General features: G+C 42.8%; 1 protein-coding gene across 1 annotated transcript; it reads left to right on the plus strand.

Moving 5' to 3' along the window:
* Positions 1-1,781: 1,781 nt before the first annotated feature.
* On the plus strand, positions 1,782-14,606 carry LOC311051811 (kelch-like protein 25). The gene is made up of 12 exons (XM_084066463.1): positions 1,782-1,935; positions 6,174-6,402; positions 8,549-8,683; positions 8,772-8,963; positions 9,592-9,735; positions 10,046-10,244; positions 10,728-10,844; positions 11,360-11,494; positions 11,721-11,912; positions 12,050-12,172; positions 12,300-12,465; positions 13,482-14,606. The coding sequence occupies exons 2-12, from the start codon at positions 6,196-6,198 to the stop codon at positions 13,618-13,620; spliced, it is 1,749 nt and encodes a 582-aa protein (XP_083922589.1). The 5' UTR covers positions 1,782-1,935; positions 6,174-6,195; the 3' UTR covers positions 13,621-14,606.
* Positions 14,607-15,897: the final 1,291 nt, after the last annotated feature.

Here is a 15,897-nt window from a genome sequence, read left to right on the forward strand (position 1 = left end):
TTGATGATGATGATGATGACAATGGTGAGGTTGACAATGAGGGTTTTGTTGCCGCCGGCAAAGGTAAAAATGCAAATGAGTGTTTTGTTGCCACCAATGATGGTGGAAATGTTGATGAGGTTACTATTGAGCCCCATGACAGCATTTCAAATGTTACGTCCAAAGTTTATTCAAAACACCATAAATCCACCGCTTCAAGGTCGAGCCAAAGATCATCCACCTCATCTGCACGCATAAAAGCAGAGGCGGAAAGGGCCGCACTAGTGGCTCGTGCTGCTGCGCTAAAGGAGGTGCATGCAGTGGAGGAACAAGCTGAGGCTCTGAGGAGAACACAGGAGGAAGAGACTGAGGCTCTGAGGAGGAGAAAGGAGCAGCTGGAGCTGAACGCTCAAATAGCAGCCTCTGATGCTAAAATAACAGTCTTCCGGGAGGCCAGTAGCAGTGTTACTGGCAGGAAATCTGATGGTATGGAGTCCTATTTTAGGAAAGGTGCTAAACCTAAAACAGTGCCTACTCTTGGCCTACAGCAGTCCTCACAACAGCTTCAGCCACCACTAATGTCTGTCGCATCCGAGCATCACAAAGATAAGGATCGTTTCAACCCTTGACAAAATAAGCCGCCATTTCCCACATCTACTTGGGGGCCTGTGGAAAGGAAAACAAGGCAAAAATCACCCCATGCAACTCTATCATCATCTCCAAACTACAACCAACCATCAAGAGATCTCTTTCAAAGACAAAATGAAATGATGGCACTCCTTGTGCAAACACAAGCTTCTCACTTCCTACCACGCAGGCAAATCCCAGAGTTTGATGGTGATCCCTTAAAGTTTCGTTCATTCATAAAAGCCTTTGAGCATTGTGTGGAGGCTAAAACCAGTGACCAGGGTGACTGTTTGTATTACCTTGAGCAGTTTACTAAGGGACAGTCAAGGGACCTGGTACGCAGTTGCCTTCATATGGCCCCTGCGAGAGGTTACGTTCGGGCTAAAGACCTACTCGAGGAGCACTTTGGAAATCCGATAAAAGTAACAGCAGCTTACATGGACAAAATCATGGCTTGGCCAAATGTCAAGGCAGAAGATGCGAAAGGTCTTCAAGCTTACGCACTGTACTTGCGTCAATGGGTACAAACAGACATGTCCGTTCGCGACGGAACGAACGGCCGGAAGTCCCATCCACTCCCATGTTAAAAAAAAAACGGAAAGACGGACGCGTTTCGTTTCCGTTTTTTTTTTAACATGGGAGTGGATGGGACTTCCGGCCGTTCGTTCCGTCGCGAACGGACATGTCTGTTTGTACCCAGTCTGTCCTGTGTTTACTATGTCTCTCAGTAAAAACATTTGTGATGATAGTGCTCCCTCTTCTGGTTGAAACATGTTACTGCATGTGCTGTGACAAACAAACAAAAGAAGAAAACCCGGTGGTTGGTTCCGGTTGGCGTCGCGTTGTTTTTGTTCCCCACATAATGCGTATCATTTAGTTTATTCTCGCTAGTCGTGCTACGAGTTAGAATAAAAGATGAATACCAAACGATTATTATACCAAAAGAAACGACACGATTATACAAATTAAAACCAATTTTAAACCCAGGGAATCATTTTGGAGGTGCACGGTACCAGTGGTTCCGGCTGCCTGATGACGTGAGGTTATTTCCGCTCCGACCGGATCAGACACCAGGCGAGGGACGAGGGTTCTACATACTCCAGTACAGTAGGTGGCAGTATGCGCCTCAAAGCAATGGTTGCATTGGTTCAGCAGAACACTAAATGAAGCAGAAGACCAACGGCATGGAAACTGCAGAGGAACTTTTTAGTAAACAAACCATTATTTAGTTTCTATTAGTTATCTGTACTGTCTTCATTCAATACTTTAGTTCTCTATTAGTTATAATATCTGTACTGTCTTCATTCAGGACGCTTCCAACAGCACAAGGTAAGACTCTTTATATCTGTAAATCCTAGTATCAGGCTACATTGTAGCCATGGTTCACATGACGCTCGTCTGTCACAAGCGTCATGGAACCACTTGTTCCTGCTTTTAGAATGTTTTACATTTACAACCAGTACATCTACATAAACGTTCAGATTTCAAATATAAAGTGATCACTACACGGCCACGGATGTTACAAATTAAAACGCCTGGGTCTAAGTACCCGTATGTTTCGTATTGTTAAATTAAAAGTATTTTAATCCGATCGGTGGCCATTTTCAATTTTTTGGGTATAATGTATCAGGGTGCAATACATCTGCCCACCGATAGGAGCGCGTAATTGAATGCATTTAGAGAAAATTCGAAGAGAATGGCCACCGATCGGATTAAAAAGCTTTTCATTGAACAAGACGGAAGATACAGGTACTTAGACCCGGGCGCTTACACTTGTTACATTCTTGTCTTTGGGGTAATCAATTTGTATTTGCAATCTGAACGTTTATGTAGATATACCGGTTGTAAATGTAAAACATTCTCAAATCATGAATAAGTGTTTCCATGACTGTCATGATATGACAGTCATGTTTAAGGGCTAGCTACATTGTATCTCTTAAATCCTAGTTTTAAATCCTAGTATTGGCTATTAGGCTACATGGTATCTGTAAATCCTAGTATTAGGCTACATTGTATCTGTAAATCCTAGTAGGCTATTAGCTGGCTACATGGTATATGTAAATCCTAGTATTAGGCTACATATCTTTAAATCCTAGTATCAGGCTAACATCTGTCTAAACAATATGCAATCTAAGTAACATGGACCCGTAAAGGGTCCATTTGGTTCATATTTGTAGACTTTCCGAGTTGGATAGTATAGATGTAAACACCAGCACACTACTGTAGTGTGTTTCTATAGGTAAACACCACCACACTACTATAGTGTTTCTATAGGTAAACACCACCACACTACTGTAGTGTGTTTCTATAGGTAAACACCACCACACTACTGTAGTGTTTCTATAGGTAAACACCACCACACTACTGTAGTGTGTTTCAATAGGTAAACACCACCACACTACTCCAGTGTGTTTATAAACACCACCACACTACTGTAGGCCTAGTGTGTTTCTATAGGTAAACACCACCACACTACTCCAGTGGCTGATGACTGCTGCTATAAAGGGAATTTAATGAGAAAACATGTATTTATTGGTCAAAGGCATGGCCGAGACGTATGTTTAGCCCCCTGTCCCAGAGTCCGTCCGTCTGTCTTTGAACAGCTAATCTCCGGTACCGTTAGCTTGATCGCAACCAAACTGTGCACACACACTCCCTGAATGCCAGAGAAGAACCTCTGGCCCAATTTTTCACATGCACCCTTTATAAGCCACCAGGAGGCTGATTCTGACTCAACATATATTGTATAATTATGTATACAATTGTGTTTCATAAACATAGATTTTATTGAGCATCAATACTAAGCTATTAAAATAATAGAAACATTGATATATTCACGCTGTTATTGTTATAACATAACAACATGTACAAGGTAGCCTACAGTGAGTAGGGTGGCCGTACTGCCATTTATAAACATACTTTATCAACTGAGAACAACAATCTCTCAATTGCACAATAATGATGTATACAAGCTATTCAAAATGGACAAAATCATGATTTATTTAATACATAAATGTGGAAAATGTTTTAAAAATATATGAAGACAAATGGACATTTTTGAAAAAATAAAGAATAACATATATATTAAGTATATATATATATATATATATATATATATATATATATATATATATATATATATATATATATATATATATATGTATATATATACATACACACACACACACACACACACACACACACACACACACACACACACACACACACACACACACACACACACACACACACACACACGTGTATATACACACATATATGTGTTTTAATTGTCTAATCAAGCAACAATTTCGCGGACCCCCTGCAGTACCTGGCGGACCCCTGTTGAAGACCTGCACTAGAACATTATGAGCACTTTAAACCTTTATACTGTATACATTGAAAATAGCCGATCTACAAGCTCACAACACGTCGCACCTCAAGCTTGTAGATCAGCTATTTAAAAAAAAATCTTGAAGTAAAATGTGAAATATTTGAGGCTTGTTGAAACACTAACAACACAAATCTGGTACGGGGCTCCTTGGCACAAAACATTTTCAGATGGGGGTTAGGCACAAATACATATTCATTTTAGGGTCCATGACATAAAAATAATTGAGAACCACTGGTTAAAATAAATTTAAAATTGTAAAACAAGTCCAAATAAACTCAAAATCAACTGCACTTTAGAAAAAAGCCCTCCAAAAACGCAACCTTCAACTACGAATATTTACAAGCAACTTCACAGAAAAATAAGCCCAAAGTCGCTTATAATAAGTGGACATGGCAACACTAGTTTCTGGCTCTGCAGTATCTTGTACTTTGTGTTCTTTAGATCGCTCAATAAACTTCTACAGCGTACATATCGAAAAGCAACACAGCAGAAAACAATGTGTGATATGTCTTCTTTTATTTTCCAGAAGCAATTACTTTACAAAGGTCTCAGTCATTCAGAAATATATGTTGTTCATGAGCTGATCCACCGGGCTCTCATTAACTCCAATGCATTCCACTGAACTCAAGGCTGCAGTCTGGCTCCCATGGTGCGACGAATCTGCCGGCTGGAATTGCATGATAGCGAACACGACTTAGATGATCCTACCTTGTTTCCATATACCTTGGTAAAACCGGAGGTGAACAGATCCACTTCCAGGTTGCACCATTGGGTGTGGAGCTCAACTTTCTTCTTAGCAAAGAGTGGCGGGGCTTAGCAAAAGGTCTATTGGCCCGTGTTCAGGGGAGGGAAGGCGGACAGGGAGGGTGATGCCACGCCATGTATTCATATGGGCGGGGGCCAGCACCTGTCATCAGGACGGGAGGAGTAGGACAGAGCATATAACAATCTAAAAAATACGATTAAAAACAAGCAAGGGAGGCAAAGAAAACCTGAAAAGCTAGCCAAATGCTTTATTAACAAGACCAGGAGACCTGGTTCTGCCAGACCCAGCACTACGTCACGGTGTATGCCCATGTATGGACGAAAGGGGGACAGACGTTTATGGCTGGGGCCTAAGGGCAAAGGGGGCAAAACCTGTTTTTTGCCCATGTATGGAGAAAACAGGTACACAATATGTCCATGTATGGACGGAAGGGGGACAGACTTTTATGGCTGGGGCCTAAAGGGCAAAGGGGGCATGCCCATGTATGGAGAAAACAGGTCCAAAGCCTCATGTAAGCCCGACCCCTTGGGTCTGGCAAAAAATAAAGTCTTCAGTATTCCCTTAAAAGCATCAACAGACTGTTGAACCCTTAGCTGGTCCAGGAGTGAGTTCCACGGTAGAGAGGCAGCTAAGGAGAAGGCTCGGTCGCCCCATGGTCCGGAGCTTGGTGGGGGGGACTTGTGTTTCCAGAGCGGAGGCTGTGAGTGGAGGTCTGTGGCTCCAGCAGGTCCTTGAGGTAAGGGGAGGCATTGCCGTGGATGCATTGGTGGGTTAACAGGGCGATTTTGTATTCCGTCCGGGAGGAGATTGGAAGCCAGTGTAGTGAGTGGAGAATGGGTGTGATGTGCTCGTATTTACGCACGCTCATCAGGATCCTAGCAGCGCTGTTCTGGATGTATTGGAGCCTCTGCAGGCTTTTGCTTTGGATCCAAATAGACATAGTCCTTCGACAACAAACATCGTGACCACTCGGTGGTCACTACACCGTTTTGTCACCGAGCCTCACTGCAGTGTGTCTGAGACATGGGCGTATTGGTCAAGAGGAATACCAAAACGCTCACCCAAAAACACTGTTGCCCCGGGCGCAAATCCGGCGACCTCGAAACGGTCTCTCCCTGGTATTCCTAAACGTAACCTCAGTAAACTATGCCTAAACATAACCTTATTCCTAACCATAATCTCAGTAAAACCGCGGCCCAGCGGGTCTAGGTACCGATATGCAGAACCAAAATGAAATTATTTTTGTGGGTACCACTACCCCGGTACCCGCCATTTCCTATTCGGTTCCTACCGAATGTCGGTACCCAACCCTAGCTGTCACACTGTCTGTCATTTCTCTCCTTGAATATTCTGTTCATTAAAGGTAAAGTGTAATCAATGGTTACTATGTGACCATGTATTCCATCTCAGGCTGCTCTAGAAGGGAGACATCATGGCTGAAAGGGTTCGGGACGATGCTGCTTCACCCTCCTGCCTTCTGGAGGAAACTAGGAAGCTAGACAGGCATCCTAACAAGCTGTTAGAGGGACTAAACTGTCTACGACTCAACAAGGTTTTATGTGATGTGATTCTGTGCTGTGAGGGACAGGAGTTCCCCTGCCATAGAGTTGTACTGGCCTCCATCAGCTCTTACTTTGAGGTAAATACACACGTACATAAATGTTTTCATTGAATTCCTAAAGTGTGCTATTGTTATATTGATATAATAATCATCTCAAGGCACACCTAGACTTGTCTCATGGCACACCAGTGTGCATCGTCACACCTTTTGGGAACCACTGGTAAATCCTATCAATTAATTGTTGAAACAATGTATTCTTCTTTCGGCTAATTCCCAAGAGTGTTAAATGAAAACAGTCACAGTTACCACCAGCTCTTAAAGCGTGTTAAATTAAAACAGTCACAGTTACCACCGGCTCTTAAAGAGTGTTAAATGAAAACAGTCACAGTTACCACCAGCTCTTAAAGCGTGTTAAATTAAAACAGTCACAGTTACCACCAGCTCTTAAAGAGTGTTAAATGAAAACAGTCACAGTTACCACCGGCTCTTAAAGCGTGTTAAATTAAAACAGTCACAGTTACCACCAGCTCACAATTACCACCATCTCTTAAAGAGTGTTCAATTAAAACAGTCACAGTTACCACCATCTCTTAAAGCGTGTTAAATTAAAACAGTCACAGTTACCACCGGCTCTTAAAGCGTGTTAAATTAAAACAGTCACAGTTACCACCAGCTCTAAAAGCGTGTTAAATTAAAACAGTCACAGTTACCACCGGCTCTTAAAGCGTGTTAAATGAAAACAGTCACAGTTACCACCGGCTCTTAAAGCGTGTTAAATTAAAACAGTCACAGTTACCACCGGCTCTTAAAGCGTGTTAAATTAAAACAGTCACAGTTACCACCGGCTCTTAAAGAGTGTTAAATTAAAACATTCACAGTTACCACCGGCTCTTAAAGACTGTTAAATTAAAAAAGTCACAGTTACCACCGGCTCTTAAAGACTGTTAAATTAAAACAGTCACAGTTACCACCGGCACTTAAAGACTGTTAAATTAAAATAGTCACAGTTACCACCGGCTCTTAAAGCGTGTTAAATTAAAACAGTCACAGTTACCACCGGCTCTTAAAGAGTGTTAAATTAAAACAGTCACAGTTACCACCGGCTCTTAAAGCGTGTTAAATTAAAACAGTCACAGTTACCACCGGCTCTTAAAGCGTGTTAAATTAAAACAGTCACAGTTACCACCGGCTCTTAAAGCGTGTTAAATTAAAACAGTCACAGTTACCACCGGCTCTTAAAGCGTGTTAAATTGAAACAGTCACAGTTACCACCGGCTCTTAAAGAGTGTTAAATGAAAACAGTCACAGTTACCACCAGCTCTTAAAGCGTGTAAAATTAAAACAGTCACAGTTACCACCAGCTCTTAAAGAGTGTTAAATGAAAACAGTCACAGTTACCACCAGCTCTTAAAGCGTGTTAAATTAAAACAGTCACAGTTACCACCAGCTCACAATTACCACCATCTCTTAAAGAGTGTTAAATTAAAACAGTCACAGTTACCACCATCTCTTAAAGCGTGTTAAATTAAAACAGTCACAGTTACCACCGGCTCTTAAAGCGTGTTAAATTAAAACAGTCACAGTTACCACCAGCTCTAAAAGCGTGTTAAATTAAAACAGTCACAGTTACCACCGGCTCTTAAAGCGTGTTAAATTAAAACAGTCACAGTTACCACCGGCTCTTAAAGAGGGGAGGCATGCGTTAATCCGACAGACCTTTTCTCCGACTATGTGGCATCCGCGTGCGGTTAGGGTTAGGGTGCGGGTTTGGTTCGGGTTTACTGTTTAATGTCGGAGCACTGCGCTGTCGGAGGAATGCGCTGTCGGACTAACGTACTGCACCCCTTAAAGAGTGTTAAATTAAAACATTCACAGTTACCACCGGCTCTTAAAGACTGTTAAATTAAAACAGTCACAGTTACAGTACACAGTTACCACCGGCTCTTAAAGAGCCAGCTGCATGTCCTCTCTCACCACATCCATAAACCTCCTCTTTGGCCTTCCTCTTTTCCTCTTACCTGGCAGTTCCATCTTCAGCATCCTTCCCCCAATGTACCCCTCATCCCTCCTCTGCACCATGTCCGAACCATCTCAACCTCGCCTCTCTTGCTTTATCCCCAAACCTTATAACCTAGAATGATCCCTTAACTCTTTAACTGCCAGAGTTTTTCAGAAAAATCTCACGCAAATGCCAGCAAAAACAAGTTTTCTTCAAACCACACAGGCCATGTTTACTACCGGCATGTTGGAGTCCACACAGGAAAGGGTTAACATGGATGGAGTGGAACCTGAGGTGGTCGACATGTTGGTGAGCTTTGCCTACACTTCAGAGGTGTCCATCTCCACAGAAAATGTGCAGGTAATGTTTTATCATCATAAACTTTATTCATGGTCTCCATTTCTGTCCTACGTCTGTGTTTAGAAACATATTGTTGTTGGTTTTCTAGGTCCTGCTAGCAGGAGCAGACTTGATGGATGTCACAGATGTTCGAGAAGCCTGCTGTGACTTCATGCAGCATCACATGAACATTAACAACTGTGTAGAGATCCACCTCTTGGCTGACAAATACTCCTGTAAAAAGCTGGAGGAATCCAGCATGGATTACATCCTTGCATACTTCAGTGTCATCTACAAGCAGGTCAGTGATGTGTTTTTTTATCTGTTGTTGGACTTTTCTCCTATAGAGTAGTTTTATTAAATAAAAAACATCACATGGATGCACCTGGGACGTATCATCAGTGTTGTAGCCTGGGGCCATCGCGTGTTTCGGGTCTCGCAACAACATACACCCTCGCCTGGGTGACCCAGCCGGGGTTGATCAAGCCCCGACTTACGTCCCAGTAGCTACCCACGGTCAGTCCTTCTAGGGAAAGACAGGGCCACTCAGTCCGCTTCTCCGGAACTACTCTGCCGGGACCGGGGGAGGCTCTGGCACGTGGAGGGACTAGGCTCTGGGGATGGCCTCCTGTCCGGGCCCCTCCTTCGTCTCACCAGGTCCAGGACCTGAGCGTTGCACCAGACACCCCCGCTCCAAACATATCACTCAGACACAGGCTGCGGCGCCAACCCATACTTAGACGGCACCCGGGAGCAGTATGGGTTGGCGACCCAGCCTGTGTCTTCCGAGTAGTTTTATTACGATTACTTGACCTGTAGCCACCACAACTGACCCAGACCTGTGTGGATAGATTCAATCAGTGAAGAACGTATGGGAACAGGGTCGTAATGTCTCATTCATCATTTCATGTATTTTTTTCTACCAATAGGAAGAGTTCCTCTCTGTCTCTGTGGACAAACTGACAGAGATCCTCTCCAGTGACCATCTCAATGTGCCAGAGGAGGACATGGTGTGTGATGCTGCCATCTTGTGGTTAAACAAATGTCCTGACCACAGGCAGACCTTTAACAAGGTCAGTCACTTCTTAGTCTCATGATGCCACACGACTGGATATCGTGGTGTTCACCCAGTATCCAGTTGAACTAGTAAATAACGAGTGTTGTTCACCCAGTATCCAGTTGAACTAGTAAATAATGAGTGTTGTTCACCCAGTATCCAGTTGAACTAGTAAATAATGAGTGTTGTTCACCCAGTATCCAGTTGAACTAGTAAATAATGAGTGTTGTTCACCCAGTATCCAGTTGAACTAGTAAATAATGAGTGTTGTTCACCCAGTATCCAGTTGAACTAGTACATAATGAGTATTGTGTCTGTTGTTGAAGGTGCTGGAGCACATCTGTCTGCCTCTCATCAGCCCCTCTTACCTCCACACTGTGATTGAGTCTCTGGATGTGGTGAAAGAATCCCAGGGCTGTCAGAGGTTCATCTCTGAGGCCAAGACCTACCAGAGGCTAATTTCTGAGGCCGAGGACCAGCGTCTCCTGTCCTACCGTAACACAGCACGCCCCCGTGGGACCTCAGGTACTACTGCAATAACAAATCACACCCAGACTGACACCACAGGTACCCTGTCTCACTAAAATACAACTTGTTTTTGTAGTTGGGACTTCTTGTGCTGACATAACTTCCTTCAATGAGCAAACATACCTGGCAATTTGATTTTACAATTCAAGCATTGATATAGATCACACCACGGTGGAATTCAAACCCCAAGTCCCCACGGTGGTGGGCAGCTTAACCACTGTGTCTGCTGGTCCTGTTATTAACCACATGAACCCTAGCACCCCTGTTCTGGGGTGACCATTCTGGGGTGAACATTCAATGAAAATAGTAGATCTGCTATTTGTGGTGAAGATATTTAGTGTAGAGTGAAAACAGGGGGCAGGGGGTAACTAGTATAGGGCCCTAAAGGACTACTGTCAAGTTTTAAGTGGTTAAATGAGTGTGTTTACTCTTTGAACTCTTAAATCTCCCCTGGCTTGCCTCCTTCTCCCCCGCTTGTAGAAGTGATTCTGACGGTGTGGTATGATGGCGTAGAGAGCTTTGATCCCCGGACAAAACGATGGAAGAGTCTGTCATGTGGATTCTCCGGTGCCAAAGGACCAAGCATCATTGCATCAGGTGAGGGATACCATCATCAGAGTCAAGTGGAGTAGAGGGCAAGGAGGCCTACTAGTACAGCGGTTAAGTTCCTATTTTTGAGCAAATTGTGCACTTTTTGTAAGAAGCGTGAAACTTTCGGCATAGTTAGTAAATGCCATAATGTTCATTTTCAGAGATAGATGTGTTTTATTAATCTGATAACATTGCAGTGGACGGGGATCACCGGGGCAAGGCCTTGAACTGGACCTATTTTATATGTATTCTGTGGATTTCTTAGCTTGATAAGTGAACCATCACAATAACATAGCAGTACAGTCAAAACCTACCTGTACCTTTTGGGACTGTCATGTATGGTATGTGGCGATGTCACATTAGGTATCGGTGATGACATTTCAAGTTGTGTATGCATAAATTCATTTCTTTAACAATCGAGTCATAACTAGTTTTAATTCTGCTCTTCTAAAGGCATGGGTAATGTTCTGTATCTGCTCTTCTAAAGACATGGGTACTGTTCTGTATCTGCTCTTCTAAAGACATGGGTACTGTTCTGTATCTGGCTGGAGGACGATTCCCTGGTGGTTCAGTCAGCAAGGAGTTGTGGCGCTATGACCTTCACCGTAACACCTTGTTGGAGATGGCTCCCATGAATGAGGCACGCTGTGGTTTCGGTAAGACTGTTAAACTATATAATTCAGTTTAACTTTGTTTTGTAATGAACACTGTGGGTTGTTGCCTTGGTTACCCAAGGTCATCAGTTCTAATTAGAGGTGCAGCTTCTTGATTATTCAATCAATCGAAAAAAGTCCTAGAATAGTTGCTAAGAAGATAATGGATAGTTCTAGCTCTAGTTCTAATGATCAGGTATATTTTTTTCCCTTGCACAACCTCACACAGAGCTGGTGATGCTGGATGGGTGTGTGTATGCCATGGGTGGTGTGCAGGAAGAGATGCATATGAGTGAACAATCAGTGGAGCGCTACCACCCAAACTCCAACACCTGGCAGCTCATGAAGTCTGTCAACATGCCGGACCTTTATTGCCGCATAACTTCAGTGGCGGCTCTAGATGGACTGATCTACGTTTTTGGTATGAAACAGGTTTATGCACCTGCAGGTTCAACCTGCTGCGACCTTTTGTATTATTACAGTCATCCTTCTCCTGTTGACGATGAATAATGTTTTTCCTTCTGTGTGTGTTTCTATGTGTGTCCTTCTGGGCCTTAGGTGACTCAGAGCCGGTGTACAAGTACAACCCTATAACTGGTGAATGGGCAGAAGTCGCTCCTATGCTGAATCATCGTCATGGTTTAGCTGCCTGTACGCTCAATGGAAAGATCTACGCTATAGGTATCATATCTGTTCTTATTGGCTCTTAGTTCCATAATAAATGAGACACTTTAACTTCACTGTAGTTTAGGCACATAATAGATCCCGCTAACAGTCACTATCCTGTTAATTCTTCTATTATCTATAGGTGGAATACACCCGAATGGATTTCGTGTCCCAACGGCAGAGGTGGAATGTTACAACCCTGAGACCAACCAGTGGACCACGTGTGCCCCCATGCGAAATAGATGCCGCTCCCCTCCCGTGGCTGTGGTGGATGGAAAGATCTACGTACTACGAGAGGACCGTCACAGGTAAGAGGCTATGCCACAAAAATGTGGAATGCCCTACCAAAAGACGTGAAGGAGTGTAAAACCCTACTTTCCTTCAAAACCGCTCTAAAAGAGTACCTACAGTACCTACCCCCCCCACCCTTTACTGTACATATGACCCAAGGGGTCTGGCAATAACAGCAATGAGGCTCTGTACCTGTTTTCTCCATACATGGGCATGCCCCCTTTGTCCCTAGGTCCCAGACACAAAAGTCTGTCCCCCTTACGTCCATACATGGACATGTTTTGTACCTGTTTTCTCCATACATGGGCAAAAAACAGGTTATGTCCCCTTTGTCCTTAGGTCCCAGACAGAAAAGTCTGCCCCCCTTACATCCATACATGGGCATAGACACAGGCTGACACGTCATGTGAAGTCCGGCTTAGCCGGACTTCACATGAAACTAATAACTGGGTCTGGCAGAACCAGGTCTCCTGGTCTTGTTTTTGTCTCCGCCAGAGGTGGAGAGTAGGTTTTCGTCTCCGTCCTTCCGTGTCCGCCAAGCTAACATTGGTCAAGCTTCACGTGACACGTGACAATATGTTGAAAGGGTGTGCTTTGATTGGCTAGCGAGACGCATGACGAAATAGAGACCTATTAATAGGTATGTCACTTCAAAAAAAACATTTATATTTTTTGAAGAGACCATCACTGTGATGACGCCAGGAGAGGTGTACCCTCCGTGTGTGTGTCCGTCTCAGCCAAGCCAACATTGGTCAAGTGATACGTGACAATATGTAATATAAATAGGGAAGACAGGATTAATCAGGAACAGTACTGGCTCTGAGGAGCACATTTTCCAGTTGTATAATGTTTTGCATAGTAGTGTACATCTATCTGTCATTAAATGTCTCTTTGAATTGAGTACATAGGACCCTAATGGAAACAAGCCATAGTGCTTTCTCAGGTTTTGAATCCTCTTAGCTGACCTTTTATTGAACTGTTCTTCCATGTGCTTTTTTTCTGCAAACTAATTATTATACAATCAATCAATCAGTCTCTCTAGTGACATCGAGAGGTACTGTGCAGAGACGGACACGTGGGAAACTGTCGGGGAGACGCCCGCCGATCGCTTTGGTCTCAGGTGTGTGTCTGTCAGGCTGACGAATGATGCACCACGCGGCTGCCGATGGTGATGACGACGATGAAGGTGAAATCAAATCAAACTTTATTTATATAGGACGTTTACAACAGCTGAGCTGACCAAAGTGCTGTACATGGTCAAAAGAAAAACAATTTAAAGCATCAAAACACAAGAAAAACATCAGCGGATAAAATGCATTAACACGTAGCAAAAGGTGAAAAGTTAAACACATTCCCTGCCATATTTTTTTCTTTTCACACAGAACCAGGATCCAAAGATTTACTGCTCCATTCACTTCCTGGTTAAAGTATTTGGGAAATATTCTGTATCTCGCCTCCTGTGTTTTTGTGTGCTCATGTATTTTTGGCGAAACATCTTCAACTGGGTATAACAAGCAAACTGGAGGCCGCGATGATTATTATTTTTACGGAAGCACAGTCAAACCCTCCGTGATTAGCAACCATCAGGGGATCGATCATACTGGAGATAAATATTCTGTGGTTCATCAAAGATTAGTCAGAATGCTTAAAAATGCTGGCAGAAGCTACAGCCTGTTTTAGAAAACCCCTGGCAGTGAATGTGTTAAAAATAGATTAAGTAAACTCAGAATGCAGTTAAAAGCCAGGGTGAACAGATGGGTTTTATGTAGGGCTTTGAAAACCCCAATTTACGCAGACGGTGATCTGCCCTAGAATCTAGGATGCCAAACCTCCCTGTGCAACCATCACGCTTCAGTTAAGTCCGTGAGCCAGGTGGGTTGGTCATTGTCATCTGAGGGGAATAATGCTCATAGTGATTTTTGGCAAGGTATACATGTCTAGAGTTAGAAAACACGTGATGGCCTTGCACCAAGGTAGCTTTATGGGTGCTATCATGCATTTTATTTTATAAGACTAGGTGAAAATGACATGAGTCAATATATGAAAACATACTACTTAACCACCCAAAAATGTATTAGTTCGTTTTTCAATTGGTTCTGGTACCTCTAGGCAAGAACATACTAAAAATCGAGGAAAATATATGTCTCGTAAGGCCATCATTTTCAAGATGGCGTCCAATATGGCTGCCAGGAGCTTAAATGGCTTTATGATACTGTTCAACCTAGAAAGGTGGTTTTGGTGTCTAACCCTAGGTTTTAGGGTTCAAGGAATGTGGATGAATGAGTGAAATTGCCATCAGTTAATTATTTATTGCCAAATTAAAGATGGTGTCCATCCCAAGGGAATGTTCCATTTTACTAAATTATGTTAAAAACAACACATTGTATTGCAGTTGTGTGAGGGGAATCTGTGAACTTATGGTGATTCATATGGGGCCCTGGGGGGGGGGTGCTTCATAGGTGTAGAATCGATTTCTAGTTATATTTTATATATATATATAATATATTTTAGGTAGACAGTGGGTAGAGCAGTTGCCTTCTCAGCTTTGGGTACGGTTGAAGTGCTGGATTTTGGAACAGTGGTGCTTGCAGGAGCTGTGGTCTTGGGTCTAGCTCCATTGAATGGGTCGGTTGGTCTAGCTCCATTTGATGGGCCAGCTGGCGGTTTCTTCTTTGGGGTGCCATTTGCCTGCCTGGTGTTATTGGTTAAAGCGGCAGAAACGGCAGCAGAGGTGGTCCTGGCAATTCCAACTAGGGCTGTCATATTCTAATCGAATTTCAATGCTTTATTATTTTTTATATTCGAATGTATTTGTATATTTTAGGGGTGTCACGATACGCCTAATCTTCGATTCGACTTTCGATTTTAAGGTCACGATTCGATTTGATTTTCGATACGATATATATATTTAAAACGTCCTTTTTTTCAGCTTTAATTGCTATATTATTATTAATTTAGGCTATTGTCTTGATTTGTAAAGAAAAACACATGTTTCTCAATAAGTCCCTTTTTATTTGAATAATATCAAATGAGAATGAGAATAACAAAAAGGGTTTTATGCCCTTACAACAACTGTCATTTTCAGATTATTCTTTAAGATGAGTTAACAACAACATTCTTGTGAAGCTCTATAACTAAATAAAATCTAAATACAAAGTTTAACATGTAAGAAAAAAGGATCCAAAGACAACTGTTATTTGGCTACATGTTCTTAAACATCTTAAAGTATGTTCACATTGTTTGAACAGCTTTAACAAACAAGAAATGTGAATAATAAGCTAAGCCAGGGGCCTTCAACATTTTTTTTTTTACCTTAACCCCATCCCTTTTCTGAGGTGAACTTTAACCAAGAATAGCAGATCTACAAGCTCACAACGCCTCGCGTTGCGAGGCGTTGTGAGCTTGTAGATCGGCTATTTTTGGCTGAGAGGTATAGGTGTAGAGGGAAA

This window comes from Gymnoscopelus microlampas, assembly GCF_963454915.1.
Source record: "Gymnoscopelus microlampas genome assembly, chromosome: 9".
In the NCBI taxonomy this organism is placed as follows: Eukaryota; Metazoa; Chordata; class Actinopteri; order Myctophiformes; family Myctophidae; genus Gymnoscopelus; species Gymnoscopelus microlampas.

Coding starts and splice junctions, on each gene's coding strand:
- LOC311051811 (XM_084066463.1), top strand. CDS start 6,196: ATGGCTGAAAGGGTTCGGGACGATGCTGCTTCACCCTCCTGCCTTCTG. Junction 6,403..8,548: donor CCATCAGCTCTTACTTTGAG/GTAAATACACAC, acceptor CAAACCACACAG/GCCATGTTTACTACCGGCAT. Junction 12,466..13,481: donor CTACGAGAGGACCGTCACAG/GTAAGAGGCTAT, acceptor TCAATCAATCAG/TCTCTCTAGTGACATCGAGA.